Source organism: Pseudophryne corroboree, chromosome 3 (assembly GCF_028390025.1).
Source record: "Pseudophryne corroboree isolate aPseCor3 chromosome 3, aPseCor3.hap2, whole genome shotgun sequence".
Taxonomy (NCBI): domain Eukaryota; kingdom Metazoa; phylum Chordata; class Amphibia; order Anura; family Myobatrachidae; genus Pseudophryne; species Pseudophryne corroboree.
Genome location: NC_086446.1, coordinates 608,293,255 through 608,318,683, shown reverse-complemented (window position 1 = coordinate 608,318,683; position 25,429 = coordinate 608,293,255). Strand labels below are relative to the sequence as shown.

Genomic DNA, 25,429 nt, shown 5'->3' with positions numbered 1-25,429 from the left:
CAGAGGTGGAGTTAGGAGTTTACTCAGTAATAGAGCGTTTGCTACAACAGGGCATCCTGGTTAGAACGTCCAGCACTGCCAATAGTCCCATCTTCCCTGTTAAAAAGAGTGGGGGGAGGGGTTACAGGCTAGTGCAGGATCTAAGGGGGATCAACAAAATAGTTGAGAGCCAATTCCCCGTAGTACCAAATCCAGCTGTCATCCTTATGCAGATCCCTCCCACTGCCAAATTTTTCAATGTAATTGACCTCTGCTCCGCTTTCTTTTCGGTACCTCTGCACCCTGACAGCCAATATTTGTTCGCATTTACATATAGAGGAGTACAGTACACCTGGACTCGTTTACCACAAGGTTTCATCGACAGCCCAAGTATTTTCTCGCAGGCTTTGCATGATTGTTTACAATCCTTTCAACCTGAGAGTGGATCAATATTAATACAGTATGTAGACGACTTACTGCTGTGTTCTGATTCACTCGAATCGTCCTTGAGAGATACGAAACAGCTTCTGTTTCATCTTTCTGATACAGGACACAAGGTTTCAAAGGACAAGTTGCAATTATGCCAGACCAAGGTAAAATATTTGGGGCATTGTTTGACACAAGGACTGAGACACCTCACCACTGATAGAGTACAGGCAATTCATGACATGACCCTGCCACAGACTCAGCAACAGATTCGCACGTTCCTAGGAATGTGTGGGTACTGTCGTAACTGGATCCCAGGATTTTCCATACTGGCCCTACCTTTGCAGGAGATGGTCTCATCAAACAAACCAGATCGGATCTCGCACACAGATGAGTCTGAGCTGGCGTTTGAGAGACTCAAGCAGTGCCTAACGCAGGCACCAGCATTAGGTATGCCAGATTATGGGAAACCCTTTGAACTGTACGGTACGGAAAATGCTGGATGTGCGGCAGGTGTTTTAACCCAGAAGCACGGTGATGCCAGCAGGCCGGTAGCCTACTACAGCGCTCAGCTAGACACGGTAGCGCGATCCCTCCCCACATGCTTGCGAAGTGTTGCAGCAATAGCATTGCTAGTGAGTAAAAGCAAAGATGTAGTGCTAGGACACAACCTCACAATCCATACACCTCATGCAGTGTCAGCCACGTCTCATCCGCACGGTTTACAAAGGTGGGAATTAGCACTAATGGCCCCTGTAAACATCACCATAAAGAGATGCAGTGCACTAAATCCGGCAACGTATCTCCCAGGTGTGCCTGGACAGGCACAAAGGGTGGGGGATGAGAATGATGGTGAAGGAGGATTTAGTACAGACACTGACTCACATGATTGTATGGAATATTTGACCCAAAATTTCACGGCAAGGCCTGACATCAGTGACAACCCACTGGAAGGTGTAGATTTTACTTTCTACACTGACGGTAGTTGTCACAGACAGACGGACTCGGGAGACTTGTGTACTGGATACGCAGTCGTAGATGACAAAGGTACCATAGAAGCGGAACCCCTGGGCCCACCTCACTCAGCACAAGTTGCTGAGCTGGTCGCCCTAACCAGAGCGTGTGAATTGGCTAAAGGTAAATCAGCCAATATCTACACAGATTCTAGGTACGCCTTTGGAGTAGTTCATGATTTCGGGGCCCTATGGCGCCTTAGAAATTTCATGACGGCAGCTGGAACACCCGTGGCACATGCAACCCACATCAAAAGACTTTTAGCAGCAATACAGGAACCTGACAGAGTGGCTGTTATCAAGTGTAAAGCCCACACGTACAGCCAGGACCCAGTGTCACTTGGTAACAGCCGAGCAGACAAAGCTGCTAAATCAGCAGCCAGTACCCCCATGCAGACAGACACCACTCAACTGATGGTATTTAATACTGTAAGCACACAGATTGTGTGAAATGCAAAATTTGTGTTCACCACAAGAAAAGGCAGTTTGGAGGTCAAAAGGATATGGCCAGGAGTCCTCAGGACTCTGGACAGATGGACAGGGTAAGCCAGTGGCACCCAGAGCATATCTTCCAAGTCTAGGAGAAGCGGCACATGGGCTGACTCATCTAGGCAAAGAAGGAATGTGTAAGTTGGTAAGAGCTTATTGGTGCACGCCAGGATTTTCTTCCCATGCGGGTAAAAGAGCGATGACATGTCTCACCTGCTTGAGGAAGAATATCGGAAAGACAATACCAACAGAACCATCCCATATCCCTCCTACAGATGGTCCTTTCCAGGTAATACAAATTGATTTCATACAATTACCACCTTGTAGAAATCTTAAGTATGTATTGGTTTGTATTGATGTATTTTCAAATTGGGTAGAAGCATTCCCCGCTGCCACAAATACCACTACATTTACCGCAAAGAAAATTGTGCAGGACTTTGTGTGCAGGTATGGTATCCCTAGGATAATTGAAAGCGATAGGGGTACCCATTTTACAGGTGAAGTATTTCAAGTAATGTGTAAATTGTTGGGAATTAATAGTAAGCTGCATACTCCGTACCGCCCCCAGGCGAGTGCGAAAGTAGAAAGAGTAAACAGCACTATTAAGAACAAGTTGAGCAAAGTGATGGCTGAAACAGGATTGTTGTGGCCGGAAGCTTTGCCAATTGTATTGTACAGCATCAGAACCACTCCCAGGTCCCCTCTTAATCGGTCTCCCTTTGAGATTCTGTTTGGTCGACAACCTCATGTAATGATTGACCCCCAGGATGATTTGAAATGTAACAATGAAGTAACTGTAAAGTATCTGGTTAAGATGAGTAAGCAGTTAAAGAATAAAAATGACAACCTAAAGCTAGTGATTCCTGATCTGCCAGACAGTAATTGTCATGACATTGAACCTGGGGATTATGTAATGATTCACAATTTTATACGCTCAGGTTGCCTTATTGACAGATGGGAAGGACCATATCAAGTCTTATTGACCAGCACGACAGCGTTAAAGGTTGCCGAGAGAGAGACTTGGGTCCATTCGTCTCACTGTAAGAAGGTCACTGACCCAGAGAGGTCCCGTGACAAAGAACAGACGGTAAAGGAAATTGTATCGTTAGAGTGTCTGTTCCAGGAAGGTTGAGACGGCACCTGAGCGCTGAAAACAATAAGATCGGAGGCAGTTGTCGAGCCAGATTTCTTTTTCCCTTTTGTTATTTTTTCCAGTTCCCATCTCCCTCCTATTCTTCTTCCCCCTTCTTACTCTTCTCCTTTTCCTCCTCTAAGATGGACTTACCCCAAGAGACTGTGTTCCGGATTTTCCTGTTGACCCTGTTGTTGACCAGAGCAGTCTGTTTCGGTGAGAGTACCAGAGAGGCCAAAGAGGGATCTGGAATGGGATCTGATGATCAGGATGGAGGCGTAGAATTTCCAGAGCAACACAATCACCGAGCAAAGGCGAGTATCAGAAAACTATCTGGTAGCCATGACATTAATAGACATTGTGAAGGATTGTTAGCTGAAGAGAACTGCATCTGTAGAAATTGTAAAAATATAGTTGAGGACGATTGCATCAAGGGATGTCAGTCCAGTTTTAATATCAACATGGACCGGCATCCATTGAGTGACTATCACTCATTGGTGGGTAAAGTGTTAAATCAGACAGACTGTTGGGTATGCTCACAAGTACCTCAAGGCCATAGAAAGTCAGGACTAGTGCCATATCCTTTAACAGTAGATGAGGTACTTGAGTTAAAGGGTGGGAGACCGGTGGACAAGAGATTTAATATTTCTAGTCCTCCTAGTTTAAAGCTCCACCAATACCATGTAGATAGGTCCCTAATATGTTTTAACATTTCCAATCCCCGAAAGCCGGGAAATTGGGAAGTGTCATGGAACAACCAAACCATGACATTCTCACACAGAGCCGACAAAATGCCCCTAGACTCAGAACTTATACGCCAAATAGCCGACAGTGGAAAATATTTCCGGTATAGGTACACTCTAGGAAGTAGGATCATGCACATGTCATACAGCCTGATACGTGTACTAAACAAATGAAAGAGTTAGGGATAGGACTGTTTTTATGGAAGGTTTGTAATATGGTTATGTCATTTTCCATCCCATATGTTCTCCCCGATGATGCATATTTCATATGTGGGAGGAAGGCGTATAAGTGGCTTGCCCCAAACTCAGAGGGATTGTGTTACGTTGGAAAAGTACTGCCTGAAGTAATGACCATTGCCCATAACAAAATGAAAGATATTCACCGCAGTGCCCAAGCTCCTTACACTCACACTCATTACGAACACATCGCTAAAAGACACCTTGTAGATAGGACAGAGCATGCGGCCTCTGATTTGATTCATGAATCCACCGGGATTCAATTCCTACTCGCGTTAGATATCACCCGTACCGCCAGAGGAGTTATAAATTATAGGTATATATCTGCGCTAGCGAACCTGTTAGACAATATCACCGAGATGTATGATGACACCTTCAGGTATACTGGGAGAGAGCTGAAAGCCTACAAAACAGAGCTGGTCCAGCATAGATTGGTTCTCAATTACCTCACAGCGGTAACAGGCAGGTATTGTGTCACCCTAGCAACTCAGTATGGCGTGAAATGTTGTACATATATCACTAACAGCACTGAGGACCCAACCGAGGTTATAGATCGAAAAATGGATGATATATTGCAATTAAAGTGGGAGTTTCGAAGGAGGCACAATCTTATACTCGCTGCTGTGGGTAATGAATTGACTGGCTGGGTGTCATGGTTGAACCCACAAAATTGGTTTTCAGGTTTAGGAGAATGGGCTCAGAGCGTCATCATGGACGTAGGGAAATTCCTCTTGTGTATCCTGGGAGTTATCATATTGATTGGTCTGGTATTCAGATGTGTTCGTAGTCTAATGAATTGCAAGCGTAGTACCAAGGTGATGAGTCTGAGGAGTGAGGGCATTGTAACAACAACTAATTTAATTTATGACCCGTCAATCGAGACAATGTTGTGATAAAATGTGATTCCACGGTCCGTTTCTTTCACCCGTTTCTCCTTTGATTTTCTCCGAGGTACCAAGAGATCCGCCTGGAAGAAGAATTTGATGACCCCCTATACAGACCAATGATGAACTGTGTCACAGACACTTTTAGAGACTGTAATTCTTTTTATGGACACTTGTAGAAGCTTTGTTTGCTGACAAACCGCAGAGCTACAGTAAAGATACGACAATCCGGACAAGACATCAGACAAGACATCAACAAGACCCCAATCGGCGACTGCATACTAAATCTCACATAACATTATACGAATGCATTTATAACGCATGTTTCTTATCTTCATCTCTACAACCTCCAGGTAGTACCCCACATAGTCGACAGGTGATTTTCATATATTAGCACTCACATATTCTCCCCCTTCATGTATCATCAACTAATGTGCACCCCATTTGTTGTAACCAAAAGAGCTCGGTAAAGTTTGACAGCCCATCCACAGACCCTTGATACGGGATAAGAAGGATTCAATGTATACTTCGCAATACCTCGAAGCTTGATTTAGAACACGTACGGCACGATGATACATGACCCCTCAGACATGGATTTCATACACACATACTTTCACTATCTCATTAGATCATATCTTTCCCACCTTCTCCTCTCCTCCCTCTACCCAATCATAAAAAGGTATTCCATGATGACATATATTTTTCTGTTTGAATTGATAAGAAAGTGGCAGTTATTGGTGACTGCCAAAGGGTGGACTGTCAAAGTCGAAAAATATCATGCTTCACATTGCCATATACTAACCCCATGCACATGCCCGCTGCGCGTGCACTCATTCCGCCGTACGTGCACACATCCGCAAGTTGCGTAATATCGCTCCAGCGATATTGCGCATAATGTGGGTATTTACGGCGGAGTTTGTGAGCCTGTAGCTGGCGACTCGTTTATAGCATAGTTAACCCATATAGCGTGTTTTGTAGATAGTATTCCCCTTAATAATATCTGCAAGTATGTTTAGTGTAAATGGTTCGGGGACTTGGGAATTCCTCTGTGCATGATATGAAGGGTCAGGCAAAGGCTGAACGGTGGTGTCTAGTATCTAACGGAAGAGTATTTTATTAGAAACATTCCGGTGTTGGTTAGGAAGAGATTAATCGCTCCTGCGTATAGTTATGTCTATAAGAAGTTTATGGACATTTACTGTATTTGCAGTTCATTATCCATGCGGCGGGAATCCTGTGGATACCTCCCACCTGAGCAGTTTGAAATAGTCACAGCCCACCTGTTCAAATCCACCTATGACCTTTTGTTATAATGCAGAGAGACATTCCTGTGTCCAATGAACAATGAGATTGTAGGGCCCATTGTAGTGTACTGTATGTTGTGTATATAAAGGCCACTGTCCCCTGACCGGCCAGTACTCTCTCTCATCAACATTTATCTGTCGGATAATTAGAGGACTGGATCCGGTTGCGCTAGCGAGTGTTCCCCCGTATGGTATGTTTCTCTGTGGCCACTTTGTTACCCGTTTAATGTAAGCCATTCATTCTTATTCTATGTATTTGCGTTCGTTCGCTATTGTGTATCTTACTGTTTAGTTATTCTGTTTAGTTATTAATGTTAGGTCTGTAGTGTATAAGCTGTAAACTGTTTTCTTGTCCCTTTTACATACTAAAATCATCCAGTAAGGTGTTGGAACCTTAACAAGTGTTTGTGTGTTTCACCATTTATTACTAAGGGTTTATGAGCATCTCAATCGCTCAAACAGCTGGCTTAAATACGAAGGTTAATCAGTGTTATATCATTACAGTACCTCAATGCTAAGGTTTATAGTATAAGCATACTCTGTGTTTAAGGTTTAAAAAGGATATTGTCTGTGTGTACGCTCGCTGTGTGTATTCCGTACACCCAGCGTAGCGTGTGTACGTAACTTGCGTACCACGTGCGAGGTCTTTGTACGCAAATAGCGTACAAAGTGCGTAGCACGTGCACGAGGTTTAGTGGCCATTACGGCTTCACGGTATTAGTAAATAGCTTGTGTTAAAGGATAAATATTTAGCTTCATCACCTATCCCAGGTACAGAAGTTGGAATTATCCGCTCAGCTATACCGGATAATGTTTGTGCAAACATAGCCCATGGGGGATCAACTTGCACCTGTGTCTGCCTTGAATTTTTCAAGAGACCTTGATGAAACCTAAAACAATTTGCACACAAACCATCCTGAACCAGATCCTAAGAGGTTACCTTACCTTTGCCGCTGTTAGACATGATAAATAATCAGACACTATCACAGTGTACTACACAATGTGACTGTAATCACTTTAATCGTAAAACATAGAAAAAACAGACAGAATTATAGTAAAGTTAGCAATCACACTAGCAATCAGTCACTGGTTATACATTAGTATAATAAGCAATATGAGCACATAATCAACTACAGATACATTTCAAGTATGTAGGAGAAACATATTACTGCATTACCTTATATAAGTTTTAACCGAATTCAGACGCATAGCGAAAGAAAACAATAGTAATAATCAGACTCGTATGCATTAGGCCCTTATCCAACTATTCGTACTCAGAGGTAGATAGAGACTTTGCGCTGTATAACTCATCCTCAGAGTGGGATACAGGTAGACTCACCACACTTCCAGGACCGATCAACACGTTTGCGAATGCTGAGTGGATCTAGACGCTATTAGTGTACACCACCGCTCCGTGAACCTATAGTGAACACAGATGCCTAAGTGAACACCGACGCACCAGTCACACAGCTGCCTATGATGCAACTGGGTCCCCTTAGTACACAGCGTCTCAGACGGAAGCAGGAAAACAGTTCATGGCAGGAGACTCGGAGGAAACTGGTTATGAACCGGGGGAGGGGCAGCCAGGGAAGCGTCTGACTCCCCACTGCTGACATCAACCCTAGGGATCGCTGCCTCGTACTATCCCTGGAGCCTATGAACCCTAAGGCCTAGCGCTGGTGCACGCTCTGTTGCAGCCACGTCAGCGACTGTTTGGTAGTCTCCTCCCAAAACAGTGCAGCTGTATCAGTGTTCCTCCTCTAACCGGAACCGATGCCTTACCTTCTCCCAGTGCTCCGGCAAGTCTGGTAACGTCTGCTGGACTTGCTACTTCATCCGACACAGAGACCTGCCGAAACAGCACTGTACTCGTGGGTAAGCGTTGTCGTGACCCAGCTGGGAGTTGTTGGAGCGACTCTTTCTAAGGTACGTATAAGATGCTGTTTAGAAAGATCACTCAGAAAAAAATAGTAAGACTAAAATACAATAAAAAAGCTTATGGCTGCTAAAAACCAGCAGCCCTCTGACCATGGTCTGGCTCCTGTCGCTCCAAACAAAAAAAACAATTTGTCCGAGTCAGGAGGCGGGATATATGGACAGGCCAGTTGCATGCTGGGAGGCCAAAAAGCTTTGACCGTTTGGTGCAAATCCGCTGTCGCTCCATCATATCCCAATGTATCCTGTGGACCCTGCAGGAGAAAAGTACTACAAAAAACGGAAAAAGCCCAAAAACCATTAAAAACAAAAAAAATTAAATAAAAATGTGTTGGTCATATGTATCAACCATATGAACCAGTCACCCTTTGCCAGTGTCAACCATATGGGGTCAACCTAATTACTGTCGACCTAACGTATGACGACCCATCGTCTGGATCCCGAGACGATGTAGGACTCAATGGTATTTAGAAAGACATTACAAGTCATTAAGTGTTTAGATAAGGGCAGTAACTGGAACACCCAGGTAAAAGTATATTAAAAAGTTATTCCTTACAATAATGAACAGTTCATAATTTGACAGCTATTAACTGCAAATATTGTATACAAGGGCTGAACAAGTAAAAGTCCTTCAGTCGCAAAGTCATTATTTAATCCTTCAATACTTTCGTACCACTCGCAGCCTCTAGAGGAGGACATGGGTACAAGGTCAATTTGTATGAAAATAATGCAGTAATCCCAGTATCCCAAGGCTAAAGCTACACGTTATAGGTATAATCATGGCACTCCCATTAAGTGACTTAAGGCGATCCACACAAACCTTTTTTTCATCTCTTTCCTCAAACCTAACTTTGTCATCTGAGGATTTTCTTCGTTTGGGTTTTGGTTCATCATCTTCCTCATCTTTCTTTTCTTTTTTCTCTTCCTTCTTGATCTTTTTCTCTTTTTTTTCATCCTTTTCAGGGAGAGCTAAGAGCTCCCTATAGATGCGAACTCCAAAGTCTCTCTGAAGCATTTCATTGAATAGCTCAGCAAAAAGCGACACCTGACAACATAAATAAATGTGACAAGATTAAAGACTAAATGGATCCTTAGGGGTCTATTTACTAAGCCTTGGATGGAGAATAAGCCGACAGAGATAAAGTACCAGCCAATCGGCTCCTAACTGCCATGTTACAGGCTGAGTTTGAAAAATGACAGTAAGGAGCCGATTGGCTGGTACTTTATCTCCGTTGACTTTATCTCCATCCACGGATTAGTAAATAGACCCCTTAACTGACTATTTATTCCCCCCCAAAAAACACTCTAAAATGGTCAGGGTTTTTTTGGAAGTGAATTAGGTGAAGAACATGAACCTTATCCAAAATGTTTTTTTTTTTTAACTAAAAAAAAATTTTTTGCATAAAAAAAAAAATAAATTTTTTTTTTCCCCATCAAACATCGGGAACAACGCAACCATCAAAAATTTACTTTTTACAGCCAGGACAGCTGCCAGGTACACAGGGGGGGGGGCTTGATTAACACTTCCCAGCGGCTGCTGGTTGGGAAGGGGGGGGAAGTGGGTCCTGCAGTGCTGACCGATCAGCAATGAACAGCAACACTGATGGGAGGGTGCGGGAAGGCAGAAGGACCTTCAGGTCCCTCTGACAGCAGCGGAGGGAAGTTTCCCTTCCCTGCGCTGCTAACACTGTTTATCTGACTGGTCACATCCTGTGCGACCAGGTCAGATAAAGCACTTGCTGGCATGGTCGCATCTGATGCGACCATGCCAGACAAGTGGTTAAAAATCTTTACAATAATGATTGCATAGAAAATCGCTTACTACAACAAGGATCTTACCATTACAGGGGAATGGTTTATACAAATATAGTGCCAAGAAAAGGTTGGCTAGGAATTCACACTTTAGTGGATTATAATGTGGACAGGTCATGTAATCAAAATGCTCATGTACACTTTAGCCTAGGCTTTGAAACCATCATGTTGACAGCAGGATATCGGGTTAGGATTGGCACTGCCTAGCAATATTCTGTTGTGATCAGCTTATGTCTTAGATAGCTTTTCAATAACTGCATAGTGAAACTATTAACAGTGCTAGTGCAGAGCCCATTAATAGTGCAGTCTTGGGTGTGGATAGCACTAGTATGATTTAGGGCACATGTATGTGTCAATTCCTGAGTGCTGGCAGTCCCAGCACTTTGGAAAAGGGTGCAGGGGGGAGTGTGGCCAGAGGAGGCAGGATCCAGGAGACCTGTCCACTTTCCCAGGTGGGCCTGGAGCACCACCTGATTCTTGGGAGCTTCCCAGCCATTCTGGGAGAAAAGACAAGTATGCTTTGCAGTGGTATACAGAGTACAGGGAAACACACACAACACATTTGCAGACTACAAATTGGAATAGGCACTATGGTAAACCCTGGATAAATGTATATAAGAGGATTTTGGTACTTACAGATAAATCCATTTCTCTGAATCCCAAAAAAAATTAAGCACCGCTGGCGCCCCCCCCAAATCCCTCCAGTTTGAAAATTTGACGGAGAAAAGAGGGAACATGAAAAGATCAAGTCCATACAGGATGAAACTAACCGTACCACCATGTCAAACAGTAACCAAGAACTATTAACACAATAACCAAACTGTTTGAACTACATTTTTACAAGAACACGCAGGCTGAAAGCACCGAGGTGGGCGTCCAGTGTCCCCGAGTGGATTCAGAGAAATGGATTTATTTATCGGTAAGTATCAAAATCCTCTTTTCTCTATCATCCACTAAGGGACACCGGAGAAGTAGACAGCTGGGGATGTCCCAAAGATACTCCCATGGGCGGGAGTGCTGTCCGAAGCCTTAAGAACCAAACGTCCAAAATTTGCATCTCTAGATGCAAACGTATCAAACTTGTAGAGACGAGTGAACGTGTGTGCTGATGACCACGTCGCAGCTCTGCAAAGTTGGGTAGTGGAAGCTCCTCTAGCTGCAGCCTATGAAGCTCCTACCGATCTGGTGGTATGAGCACCTACCCGAAAAGGAACTCCTTTACCAGAAGAAATATATGCCTGCTTGATGGTTAGTCGTATCCATCTGGCCAAGGATTGTTTTGATGCCAGCCAACCCCTCCTTAGTCCATCATACAGCACAAAAAGCGGCAGACTTCCTAATAGAATCCATAGCCTGTACGTAGACCCGTAAGGCTCTGACCACATCCAAAGACAAGTCCCCCTCAGACAATCCTTGGAAAGAGGAGACAACAATCGGCTGGTTTATGTGGAAACCCAAAACGACCTTGGGTAAAAACTCCGCTCTGCCTTCATGAATAACTAGGAGAGGACTTTTACATGATAGGGCACCTAACGCTGAGACCATTCTTGCTGATGCTAAGGCAAGGAGCAGGACTGCTTTCCAGCTCATACATTTTAGATTCACCCTTTCCAAAGGTTCGGAAATGGCCTATCTAAAAAATTCTAACACCAAATTTAGATCCCACGGTGCAATGGGAGGCTGAAACGGTGGTTGTATTCTCAACACACCTTGTAAAAAAGGTCTGGACCTTCTGCAAGGACGCCAGACGTTGCTGGAAAAGGATCGAGAGGGATGAGACCTGTACCTTCAAGGATCCCAGTCTCAAACCACCATCCAAACCCTTTTGGAGAAAGCTCAACAGTCTAGTAAGGTGGAATTCTCTAGGGTTCCAAACCCTGGGCTGGCAGCAGTCCTTGTACTTCTTCCAGATTCTATAGTAATATGCCACAGTGACTGGCTTCCTTGCCGCTAACATGGTAGGAATAGCTGATTTTGGGATACCCCTGTCTCTTAGTATCCTGGTCTAAAGAACCACGCCGTCAAACGTAGATGGTTCAAATCGGGGTGAAGAAATGGGCCTTGTGACAACAGGTCCTCCCTCTGCGGCAGTCTCCTAGGATCTTCCGCCAGGAGACCCCTCAGGTCAGAGTACCAACTTCTGCAAGGCCAATCTGGTGCTATTAAAAATTACCCATACTTTCCTGTTTCACCTTTTTCAACACTCGCGGTAACAGAGGAAACGGTGGGAAGATGTACTCCAGCTCGTATGGCCAGGGGATCGCCAGTGCATCCACCGCCTCTGCTGTTGGATCCCGCGTCTTGGCCACATACTGTATCTTGGCAGCTGATGGTTGTTCCGCGAGGCCATTAGATCTACGTGTGGTATACCGCATCGTCTTACCACTGCCTCGAATATCTGTGGGTGAAGACACCACTCCCCTGGATGCATGTCTTGGCCACTGCGGTGGTCTGCTTCCCTATTGTCCACTCCTGGAATGAAGACGGCCGACAGGATTGTGTTGCGCTTTTCTGTCCAAGACAGAATCTTTGTGGCCTCCTTTAGAGCCATGCGGCTTCTTGTTCCTCCCTGACAGTTTCTGTGTGCTGTTGCCGTCACATTGTCCGACTGCAGTCTCACGCACTGAGCTCGTACAAGGTCTTCCGCCAGAAGAAGTGCATTGTAAATGGCTCTTAGCTCCAGAACATTTATTGGAAGACTACTCTCCTGCAGTGACCATCTTCCCTGAAACTTATGGTTATCCAGTACTGCTCCCCATCCTCTGAGACTGGCATCTGTTGTCAAACTTTTAGAATCCCAGATTCCAAACCTCTTTCCTGTTGCTAGATTCTTGTGGACCGACCACCAAATAAATGAGGTCCTGGCCTGGGGCGACAAGCGAATCCTTTGGTGAAGTAAATGTATACCTGCCCCCTGTGCAATCAGATTCAGCTGAAAAGGTCTGGAGTAGCCTGCCGTATTGAATCGCTTAGAAGGATGCTACCATCTTTCCTAGAAGCCGTACACAAAGATGCAGAGAGACAATTTGGTTCTGTAAAACCCGATGCATCATTTCCTTGATGTCTTGAATCATATCTTCTGTTAGAAACACCGTATCTAAAATGAGACCCAGGAATTGAATTATCTGCGTCGGTTGCTGATTGGATTTTTTTTTTTAAATTCACGATCCAGCCGTGCCGATTCAGAAACTGAGTGATTTCAGCATGCCGGATCAACTGGTCCTGAGATGGGGCCTTTATAAGAAGGTCGTCCAGACTTGGTATTATCGTTACCCCTAACAATATCAATTTCGCAACCATGACTGCCATGATCTTTGTGAAGATCCTCGGGGCTGATGACAGGCCTAATGGTAGAGCTCTGAACTGGTAATAAGTCCTGCTCACTGCAAACCGTAACTAAGCTTGGTGCAGGTTCCAAATTGGGACATGGAGGTACGCATCCTTTATGTCCATCGACACCATGAACTCCCGTTGCTCTAGACTCGCAAGAACCGACTGGATTGATTCCATCTTGAATCTGTTAACCTTCAGGAACTGAGTTAATACCTTTAAATTGAGGCTCGGTCTGACAGACCCATCCAGGTTTTGGCACAACAAAAAGATTTTAATAAAATCTGTTCCTCTTTGAGAAGTCGGGACAGGCATAATTACTTCCGTCTGAAGAAGCTTTTGAATAGCCTTGTCTAATGCTCTCGTCCTTTGAGGGCACCGAGGAAGGCCTGTCGTAAAGAACAGACTGAGGTCACATCAGAAACTCTATTTTGTATTCCTGGGAAATTATTTTGTTGATCCAGATGTTGATGAGATTACGGCCCAGGTGTCCTGAAACCTTATCAACCGTGCGCCCACCTTGGGAGACCAGTCATGCCACAGTCTCGTCAGCAGGCTTAGAATCCTGTTTTCAGGCTGTGGACTGGCTCTGTTTCCATGAGCTTGACCACTAAAACCTCTTCCTCTGGCTCGAAAGGATTAAAACCTAACTTAATTGAACACCAGACCAGAGTAGTTCCTTCTGACTTGTGGTGTAGTTCTCGGATACGTGGTAGGCAGAAAAGCAGATTTTCCCACTGTTGCTTGTGAAATCCACTTGTCTAATTCCGGACCAAATAAAGCGCCCCCTACAAAGGGGATCGCCTCCACTGCCTTCTTGGTATCTGAGTCCAATTGCAATTTTCTGAGCCACAGAATCATTCTAGCCGATATAGCAAGTCAGAGATACGTGATGCAACCCTGCTAAATTCCTTTGTAGCTTGGCAAATTTATGTGGCCAACTCCCGGATATGCTCCGCTGGTCGAACTAGCTCTTCATGGCTGTTCTCTTCCACCACTGCATGAACAATCTGACCAGCCCATGCTTCAATAGCCTTCTTTACCCAAGCACTGATAATTGTAGGTCTTTGTGATGCTCCTGCCACCACAAAGATAGACTTTAGTGCCCTTCCAACTTACGATCTGACACATCCTTAAGTGTAGTCACATTTGGTATCGGCAAGATTGTCTTCTTTGACAATCTAGCCAGGGAGGCGTCCACAATCGGAGGAACCTCCCACTTAGACATGACACCCTTGGGCAGTGGGTAATTAGCACTGAACATTTAGGGAATCTGGAAGAGTTTATCTGGCTGCTTCCATGCTTCTCCCATTTGATCCTGGAGTCTGAGGAATCTGAAAAACTGCTGTTTGCAGTTTCTGAGACTCAAATAGATCAAATGTTCCTTAACCTCTTCTTCCTTGAAGTTAAGAATCTGTTTTACAGCTTCAATAAGATTCTAACCCCTTGACCTCAGCTTAGTCCTCCTGAGGACGGACATCAATTATCACCTCTACTGACTCCCCCCTCGTTCTCTATGAGACCCTCCTCCGACTCTTGCTGCAGGAGAGAGAGGGGTCTCTTTACCGCTTTACGCACACTCTTTTCTACTTGTGCGGGTGGAGTAATTCTAATCAGGAATTCCTTCATAGTTTTGGAAAAACCTGCAGCCCATTCTAAGTGTTGGTTGCTGGATTCCGCCATTTCCTTATAAATATCTGCCAGGGCATTTTCCCATGACACGGATGGACCACTGCTCACAGGTTGAGCATCCATTCCCAAACATGTGTTGCACACCCTGGAGCTGCCAACATTAGTGCGCTTTTTACCACATTTTGAACATGCATAGCAAGTTTTTGTGGTTGGTGCTTTAGACATGTTAAAAACACATACCCAATAATCAGCAGTACTTTCACCCTATTAGAATAGGAGGAGAAAGAGCGTAGGGATATAGGGAGCAATGGAAAAAAAATGGGAGTCACACAATCCCCCTTGTGGCCTCTGACGTCGCAGCACTTACAGTGCAGGGATTACCTGACTCCCCCTGCCTCCTTAGCTCCTACCTCAGCGCGCCCGCCACGAGACCTGTGGGTGTATGCCCCCAACGAAGATATCCTCCACGGCTCACAGCTCTTACCGCCTGCTGTCCGCTCTTCCCCTCTCCCTCCCCCTGCCAGCAGAGCCTCTTACCTTGTGTGCGGTCCCACCAATGGACGTGGTCTGACCACTGCTCCGGAGCCCTGGCTGTATGCGCTGCCCCGCCGCCGGGTCCCCGTTCATACTCCGCTCATCTCAGTGTGACTAATTAACACTGCGCAGGGAGAATAAGCGCAAACGATACTAGGAGGGGAAGCTGCCTTAATGCCCCTAAGACCAAATTACTCACTGCTCTGCACTTCTCTATGATCTTCTGAGTGAGATGTCTGTCCCTTCCAACGGGATCTTTGTCTCACTGGAACTGTTAATACAGCCTTCACCCTCCTTTTAGTAGGTTGGATGCATATTTATTTTTATTTTTTTACTACATTGTGCTACCTCCAGTCTGCATCCTTCACACCCTAGCTGTCTAGTTCTCTAGTGTCCCCTAGTGGATGATAGAGAAACAAATGTTTGTACTAGGAATGGGTACAGAGCTTAAGATCCCCTGAGGTGACGAAGCCAGGCTGCTTCGGGCATCATAATTGTAAGACTTAATTAAGCACCCACATTTCTTTTTACGAACGTAAAACTTTTTGACACCCTAATTTCTACTTCTCATCTATGTAACACTTCTAGCACCTAGCTGCTACTTCTTATTAATCTAACACCTTTTAAAACTTAAACTGTTACTTTTCACTGGTGTGATGCCTTGGGTTGTGCTGGCCGTGATAGGACACACCTGATGAGGTCACCTGGCCCTGGTAGGTGGGCACATATTTTTTGGCCAACAATTATGCAAAGAACCTCAATTTTATTACAAATTAAATTGCAGATATTATATTTGTTTCGATTACCAGTGTTCTTAGTGTTTAGCGTGTGCACCTGCATTTTCTCTTTTTCTGTGAAACATAACACATACACAATTTATTTTAAACATATAAGAAAGGGTATCCGTACTGAAAGGAATATACAAAATAAAGGGACATGGGATAGATAGAAACACAGAATAAAGAAAACAAAAATAACCCATTTCCTGGTTATGCCTCTAATGCCATAGTTTCGTTTCTCAATTCAGCCCAGTAATCTAGTTTTGTATAGAGCAAGTAAATGTTATCAGAAGTAGCAAATATACCTCAAATGAGTGTTCTTTATTGTCTTCTATTCGGTAATCTAACAGCACACTCAGGGACATGATACTGCAGTCAAACTTTCCATTTTTGGCTAACCAGTTTGGATGAACAATAATTGCTGGCTCATCGGGCAATATGTATCTTTTCTCTCTCCGCTGACGCTCTGCTTCCTCCTGACGTTTCCTTTCCTCTTCCTATTAATGTGGAAATAGGAAATTGAAAGCTATGGTAAAACTTGCCGTCATTAACTCTTATTTCGAAGTCCATAGGGCAGACATTGGGGTTGTAGGTTGTGGTAAAGGACCAGGCATCAAACAGTTAAGCTTTTGGTATTCCAGGATGCTTTGGTTATCCTCCCCTATACCTCGCCTCCATGCGCAGGCATCATCAGTTTTGTCAACAAGCCCAAGGCAGGAGCAGGACAGGAGAAAAGGAAGATATATATGGTATACACACACACACACACACACACACACACACACACACACACTCTCTCTCTCTCTCTCTCTCTCTCTCTCTAGGAGGAGGGAGCCAGCGACCAAGAAGAGTAACCCATAGAAGCCAGGTGCGTCAGGATGGGAGAAAGAGGCCAGGTGCGTCAAGACGTGCACTTTCAAAGTTGCCAGGCGGAGATGCCCAGAGCCAGTACAGCTTGGAACAAGCAAGAATCCTGGACACCCGAAAATCTTTAGGGGAATAGCGCCATGTAGTGCAACACTGTAGGTATGTATGCTATATCAGAAAATCGATGCGGCAGAGGCCAGATTTCTCGCCCTAAGAATGGTCTGGACAACTGACTGGGAGAATGCCTTTGCCCTTAGGATGGATGACTCAAGAGCCACGCTGTCAAAGACTGGCCAGCTAGGCCCGGGTGTAGACAGGGGCCCCGAGACAGCAGGTCTGGGCGCTGGTGAAGTGGAAATGGATCCTCCAGATTGGAAAACCAATGATGTCTGGGCTATGAAAAGTCCATCCGCACGGTCAGGGCATCCACAAGGCTGCTGCAGGGTCCCTTGTCCAAGACCCGTATACCGGAACCTTGTCTGGAGGCCATGAGGTCGCCATTCGGTAGGCCCCACTCATGCACCAGGAGCTGGAACACCTCCAGGTGTAGTGACCACTCTCAGGCATATACATCGTGATGGCTGAGGATGTCTGCCTCCCAATTCAGTACGTCCGATATGAACACTGCCAAGCTAGTGGGAAGGAGACGTTCGGCCTATTGAAGAATGTGAGCCACTTCCTGCATTGACAACGGTCTGCAGGTGCCACCCTGATGTTTAAGGTAGGCTACTGCTCGGCGTTGTTGGACTGGATATGTACAGGTTTTTCCTGAAGAATGCCCTGCACCAGAAGCAGAGCTCTGCAGACTGCTCGCAACTCTAGGACATTGATTGGTAATCCAGTTTCTGCTGGGGTCCAATTGCCTTGAAAAGCGCATTGTCAGGTCACTGTGCCTCATCCTCAGAGACTTGCGCCCGTGGTCAGCAGTACCCAATCCGGAATCCAGAAGGGTTGTCCACCAGGTTAGAGACAGGTGATCTTCCAGAGCGAGGACCATCATCCGAGACTTGATACGAAGTGGTTGTACATTTCAACGGGACAGGATCAGTTGTTGGAGAGGCCTGAAGTGGAACTCGGCATACTCCATGTTGAATGTGGAGACCATGGATCTCAGGACCTGCATGGCAAAATGTATGGACACACGCTGGCTGCTGAGCAAGCGTCTTATCCGTTGCTGTAACATTGAGATTTAGCCTGAGGTCAGGAAAAGTCTTTGGAAGTGAGAGGCAAGGAGAGCTCCCAGATGGACCATGCATTGTGAAGGAGTGAGGGGTGACTTCTTCCAGTTGATGATCCAGCTATGTTGTTGTAGGAATGAAGCGGTCAACTCGAGATGGTGGTGAAGGACCTCTGGGGAGTGCGCCAGGAAGAGCAGGTCATCCAAATAAGGCAGTACTCCTACTTACTGACGATGGAGCTGTGCAGCAATAACTGCCTTGATTTTGGTCAAGACCCTGGGTACAGTGGAAAGTCCAAAAGGTAATGCCCGAAACAAGTAATGTTGCTGAAGAATAGTAAAATGCAGGAATCGTTGGTGAGAAGGTGCTATAGGATCATATAGGAATGCAAGTAGGCATCCTGGATGTCCAGACACACCATGAAGTCTCATGGATCCATTGCCAGAATAATGGAATGCAGGGTTTTCATATGGAAATTGGGTACTCTGAAAAACTCGTTGAGAGATTTGAAGTCGAGGATGGGTCGATGAGATCCATTGGGTTTCTGCACCAGTAACAGAGTTGTGTAGAACCTGGTCCCGCGTTGTGAGCACAGGACTGGCACAAACACCCCTGATTAGAGGGGGGAGTGAATAATAGCCTGCAGGGCCAAAACCTTGCTGGATCCGAAGGAGGATCTGTGCAAAAGAATTGCTGGAGGGGTCAGTCTCCTGAATGAGATGGCATCCCCATGAGAGACCCCTTCTTGCACCAAGGATGTCTGTGGTAGTCTGGCACCAGGCATTGGCGGACTGCAGAAGTCGCCCTCCCACCCTGGGGTACCCCAGGAGGAGGCCCAACCCATCAGGATGCAGGCTTGTCATCACGCTTTGCCGGGGGCTGTTGTGCAGCACAGGCTGCTTAGACCTTGGTTTTGTGGATAAAGTAGAAGTAGATTGTCTAGGGAACGTTTGCCCTTTGGCTTTACCTTGTGGATGAAAGACACGAAAAGTTGAAGTCCGAGCCTGTGGCGTAGGGCTTGAGTGCAGGAAATCAGTTTTAGCAGCTGCTAAGGATGCAACTATTTTATCCAATTCTGCTACAAAAAGGACACCCTCTGAGAAAGGTAAGAATTCCAAAGTTTTCTTAGAATCCATGTATGCTTTCCTTGAGCGGAGCCAGATGATGCGTCGAGCCAGCACTGAGGTAGCCGAGGCCATTAAGGCTAAGAGACCATCATCCAAGACTGCCTCACCTAAATAAGAAGCAGCTTCTCAGATGCTTGCGATGTGTGACAGACTTTCCTGAGCAATGGGGATAATTCCAAGTTGATCGCAGCAGGCAATTTTTTAGCAGTTGGGCAAAACCATGTGCACTGCAGGGGGGCAGATATAACATTTGCAGAGAGAGTTAGATTTGGGTGGGTTATTTTGTTTCTGTGCAGGGTAAATACTGGCTGCTTTATTTTTACACTGCAATTTAGATTGCAGATTGAACACACCACACCCAAATCTCTCTCTCTCTCTGCACATGTTATATCTGCCTCCCCTGCAGTGCACATGGTTTTGCCCAACTGCTAAAAAATTTCCTGCTGCAATCAACTTGAAATTACCCCCAATGTACGAGGGCAGTTCATCTTCCAGTGCATCAGCCCAGAGTTCAATGGTTTTGGCCACCCAGGTTGTCGCTACAGTAGGTCTGGTGATAGCGCCTGCGAGGGAATAAATAGACTTAAGACAGTTTTTCATCCTCCGATCTGTAGGATTTCTTTAAGGAAGACGTTGAAGGAATAGGTAAAGTGGAAGATTTCACAAAACGTGCCACATGAAAATTCACCAGAGGGGGGAGTCTCCAATTTTGTACAATCAGTTGCTGGAACATGGTAAAAAGACGTTCAACGCTAATGTGGAAGAAACTTTTTACCTGGTGCAGTCCATGCTTCACGTCGTAGCTCCAAGAGATGCTCAGACCTAGGGAGCTCCACTTTAATCACTTTACGGAGTTTAAAAAGCGGGGAGGTTTTAGGTTCAGGAGCAGGGTTGGCTTCCTAAACTTGTAGAATAGGTCTGACCGTCTGTGAGTGGCGTGGATTGAGGGGAAGAGACAGCATGCCTAAAGGCCCTTGAGGGCAAAGGCTTGAAACTTTGCAACAACTGCTGAAGAGTTAGAGAGGTTTGTGTCAGGCTTTGCACAGAATTGGAGAGCGCGTCCACCCAGGGCGGATTTATGGTTGTGACAGGCATAGAAGGGACTGAAATGGCAGTATGCACCTGCTGAGGAATTCCCACAGTAATAGTGGGAGATGTCAGGCGGTCAGCTATCTGACCTAGTAACTGAGAAAAGGAAGCCCAAGGGGGTTCCTGGCCAGAGACTAAAGGTGCTGGCCGAATACGGGCTGACAGGTTAGGTGAGATAAAAGGCTGCACATAATCCGTCGCGATTACGGTGCTGGGGAGGACCGGAGCATCTTGGGATACCAAAAGCTTAACTGTTTGGTACCTGGTCCTTTACCGGCACCTGCAACCCCAATGGACCCCCAATGGAACCCGAAGAAGAAATACAGTTTACTCTTATTGCAGACTATAACTTTAGAATGAGGAGTTACACAAATTGTCAATATATTGTATAAAAACCTCTTTATCATCCTCTGATTTCCGCTCTTCCTCCTCTTCCTCTTCCTTTTCACCCTTTTCTTGCTCTTTCTGCTCCTCTTTTTGTTCTTCTATGCGGAGTTGTTTTGTCAATCGAGCAATAAGCTGAGATTTTAACCCCTTGGAACTAAGAGTTCGACTTTCTAGCTCCTTGCGCAAATCGTTTACCTGAAGAACAATAATTGTCATCCACTAACACATGCAGTAACAATGTACCTGGGGAATGTTATGGAGAAGATGTACTGGAGGCTACCAACACATTTATGGAGCAATAGTGCTGAACAACTCACTACATAAACATAACACTGATGGATCCAAATAAAAATAAAGACAGAATCTGTGCAGCCTATTACGGCTTCACTCAGCAATTTAACTCTGATCTTGTGACTCTACCTTCTAAGTGGGATCTTACTTCCTCCACACCACACAATATATTACCATAAAGAACACAGAGGGCCTTAATGGCGTTACCTTGCTTCTGGAACAATTAATCATCAAGCCCTGTGCTCACCAACTCCAGTGGCAGCTACAAGTAATGGGGAGCCTTTTAGGTGACATTTCCCTCCATTTGAACTCATGCATTGTGGGGCTGTGCAATAGCACTTTTAATAAACCTAATGACACTGAAAGGATTAATGAGATCATTAACAGAGCCATCTCAATATTAGGTATCCAGGTCTACTCTGAATCACAAGCATCAGGAGCATAATAAACTTTCATACTTCACTGAAATAGGGGAGTACAACGCTTAATCTAAATCCGTGTTTCTTACACTTTAATTTTGGGACTCCTGACTTGGTCCAAAGTACCCTAAACCGTTCATATTTTCCAGGTCACCTGTGGATCTATAGAATGTGACTATTAATAATGAATACACCTGTTCACCAATTGGGTGGTCTGGAAAAATTGGATTTTTATACTCTGTAAAATCACCTTCATGTAATCCATCTTGGGGACACTTTCACAAAACTAGCGTCACGGGAACCAAACCAGGTCGCCGCTCTGCACAGCTGTTACCCCGAGGAACAATGGAGAAGGAATTAGAGGACAGAGCTATCTTAACCTTTTAGTGCCTACTGCTGTGCCAGCCCCTCTACACCAGTCAAAAGCACAGTTTCCCCCAGATTGGATGGAAGAGGAACACAAACTGTTAGGACAGGGACCAAGTTTGAGAAACTCTTGGGCAAACGCAAGATAATGGTAGCTATAATTAAACCTTCTATAGTGAGAGAGAAAATACATAATACAAGATTACCTTCATTATCTTTGGATCAAGTTTTGACCAGTGAGTGGGAGTACAGATTTCTTTGGCATCGCCATCGTCTTTGTCCTCTTCCTCCTAGTATAAACATACAATAAACGTGGTTAGTAACACACCTTCGGAGGACTAATCTGTCGCAGGTCCGTGCAAGTAGCAAGGTCCTAATTTCTCATTGTCTTCTCGTAAAGCTTTGTTGAGGCACATACACACATTCTAGCACTTTCACTGTCCACTAAGCCAATCAAAGCCAGATCTGTGAAACAAAGGGATGATGAATAGAATAAATAACAGTACGTACAGACATTGTCTGTAATTAAAGCCACCCCATATTAAATTCCAAAAATGTACTATTCAATTATAGCCCCAAAATTAAATGGTTCATGGTTTATTTCCAGTTTTAGGAATGAATGTGATAAATGTGAACCTTTATAAAGATAAGATGGTGAGAAGTGTCAGAGGTCACTAAATACAACAAATGACCCAGCAACCTAGTTCTACTTTGGACAGAAATTAAACAAAAAATAAACTTTATAATAATTTTAGCTCCAAATCGTTTTCCGTGTTGGGTAAGATTCGCTACACTGCAGTCAGCACGAGGAGTGTTCTTTTCTGGGGGATGGGGTGTGTTTAGTGTGTGCAGTGCATTGTGCCTGTGTTCCTGTGCCTGTGAGAAGCGGAAATAGAAAAAGAGATTAGCGTTCAGTGCCTGTTCTCCATCAGCTTCCTTGCGTTCACCCTGAAGCTTGTCGGCCAGCTGCTGCTTGTATCCACGGCACAGGTTTTCCCACTCAGAGCGGGTGGGAAGGCAATGCCAAACATCCGGGAAAAATAAAACCACTGTCTCCACATGAGCAGGAAACGAACGCCCCTTGTGGGTCTCCTCAGGGCGATGGTAGCGAATCTCTGCAAAACGGTACCTGTCGCAAGGGAAGAAGCATGTTGGAAACACAAATTCTAGAACGCATCAAATATAAGAGCCTAGTTCTCTTGTAGCACATCATGAACAGCTAGATCAGGGTTGTCTACAAAAAGAAAATAAAAAAACACAATTATATAAGGCCATGGTTTTTCTTCAGGTAAGTCGAAGCATTGTCTTGAGTATAGCGGAGAAAACTAAATTTTGATCTGTTGTGAAAATTGAACGTTAGGTAAATTCACAACTATGTTGACAATATCATGTTCTAATGAACGTGAAATATAGACTTTTAGAAAAAGAATTTGCTTATGGATGTCAACAAAGCTCGAAATACCATTAGAAAATATGGCAAAACATCTTGGTTTATGACAGTGTAAGATGTGATTCTTCTGGACGATCCGTAGCTGAGCATGAAAAGAAAAATGTCTTCATAATGCACAGAAAACATTTGTCAATCAAAAGAAATAAATTCAAAGCTCCTGCTCTTTTTTGGTAACAGAAAAAGCAAACATTCACATTTTAGAATTACTAGAGCACCTGCATAGCTCTAGAGAAGAAAAGCAGAGGATGAAAAGGGAGACCTGCCCCATTTTAAGACTTGTACTTACCACTGTGTACACAAGCTCAAGTCAATGCCAGTCAGGGCCTTACAACAGCGGACAGCGGTCTTGATAAGCACAGAAGGGTCTTTTTCTGGATCAGATCCATCAAGTGAAGGAGACCAGTGTCCTCCTATTGCCATTGCCTCATCCTTACCCTTCATTCCCACTAAAAACTAAACGCAACACAAATCATTTTACTTTATTCTAAAAAAATTATCAAAAACAATGAAATTAAAAACCAACTTAAGCAACATCAAAAACAAATTCTAGACACTGACATGGTGATCTAATGATCAAACAGGGTAAAGTGCTCAGTAAGGTAAGGTGTTTGTGCTGTAGAGACGCTCTGGAAGTGTCTGGAACCCCATCAGTTAGACTAATAAAGCTTTAGAATTTTACTTTCTTACCAATTTCAGACTATTGAGAGGCATCCATATAAAACATTAGTTCAAATAAGCACTGTTAAAAGGCTCAGTGATACCAATGAATATAGTGCTGACTCTATTAATACAAGTGTTCACATTGAGCACTTAATGGGCATAAAGGCAACATAATCTTGCATTATGTCAAGGATTCATGAGAACACTCCATCATTGGGTTTAATAGACCCAATTTGTAGCGCCACTTGGTGAATGATGCGCCTATCAATACTAACCAGGAAAAACAGCTGTGTATATAAGTGAAGAGAAATAAGTCCTAAACAATTTCTTTATTACTTTACATTAAACAGAAAGGGCATAAAGATCCTATGAGAAACACAGATGTGTTCTCGTTTCCAGAAACAATACAGGTAATAAACATATTTGATTCATTAAATTGTGAACAGCTTAATTAGAGCCACAGACCTATTTTCTGCTTGTTGAAGCAAGTAGGCAAACAAAGGAAAACGGGCACTGAAATCAATGGTTCAGGACCACAAGAAAGCAAAGGAGCAGCTATTAAAAAAAAAAAAAAAAACACACCACATCCCTCCCTTGTCATTCACAAAATGGCCTTCATATCAGCAATTCGATCATGTAGTAATCCTCTATGGTTTGCAGCTTGGAGAGTTTGGAATCTGAACGGGACTAAAGGTGCACTGACCAAGAATGCTGGGTGAATAGGCACACTGCTGTCATAGAAAGGGCAACTAATTTTTATGTGCAGCACACACGTGTCCTCATATCTTTGCTGCAGTCCCGCCAAACAGCTCCTCTTGACACAGCACTACTAGTGAGACACTGCTAGCATCGGTCATCTTTTTTTCAGAAAATGCAAGACGATACAACAGGAGACTATGCAGATTATTTTGATACCCAACACTTGTACTGTATATCTGTGTGCGACTGAGTCTTTGTATCTGTATACAAAGTGCTACAATGTAGCAGCCACCGCATTTTTTTCATCCCAAGTTCTGTTGTGCTTGATGGGGGTCATTCCGAGTTGTTCGCTCATTGCCGATTTTCGCTATACTGCGATTAGTCGCTTACTGCGCATGCGCAAGGTTCGCAGAGCGCATGCGCTTAGTTATTTAACACAAAAGTTAGGTATTTTACTCACGGCATAACGAAGCTTTTTCATCGCTGTGCTGATCGTAGTGTGATTGACAGGAAGTGGGTGTTTCTGGGCGGAAACTGGCCGTTTTATGGGAGTGTGCGGAAAAACGCAGGCGTTCGAGTTACAAAACGCAGGAGTGGCTGGAGAAACGGGGGAGTGGTTGGGCAAACGCTGGGTGTGTTTGTGACGTCAAACCAGGAACGAAAAGGA

At 44.6% G+C, this 25,429-nt stretch overlaps 1 protein-coding gene across 3 annotated transcripts in view; it reads right to left on the bottom strand.

Moving 5' to 3' along the window:
* CCAR1 (cell division cycle and apoptosis regulator 1) overlaps positions 1 to 25,429 on the bottom strand; it is a 247,507-nt gene that overhangs the window by 108,580 nt on the left and 113,498 nt on the right. For all 3 annotated transcript variants that reach the window (XM_063961565.1, XM_063961566.1, XM_063961567.1), the window contains exons 12-17: positions 23,690 to 23,856; positions 22,872 to 23,082; positions 22,160 to 22,243; positions 20,887 to 21,072; positions 16,535 to 16,726; positions 8,963 to 9,187 (exon numbers count right to left, since the gene is read on the bottom strand). In XM_063961565.1, coding sequence (XP_063817635.1) covers positions 8,963 to 9,187; positions 16,535 to 16,726; positions 20,887 to 21,072; positions 22,160 to 22,243; positions 22,872 to 23,082; positions 23,690 to 23,856 — 1,065 coding nt within the window. The remainder of the gene's footprint in view (positions 1 to 8,962; positions 9,188 to 16,534; positions 16,727 to 20,886; positions 21,073 to 22,159; positions 22,244 to 22,871; positions 23,083 to 23,689; positions 23,857 to 25,429) is intronic.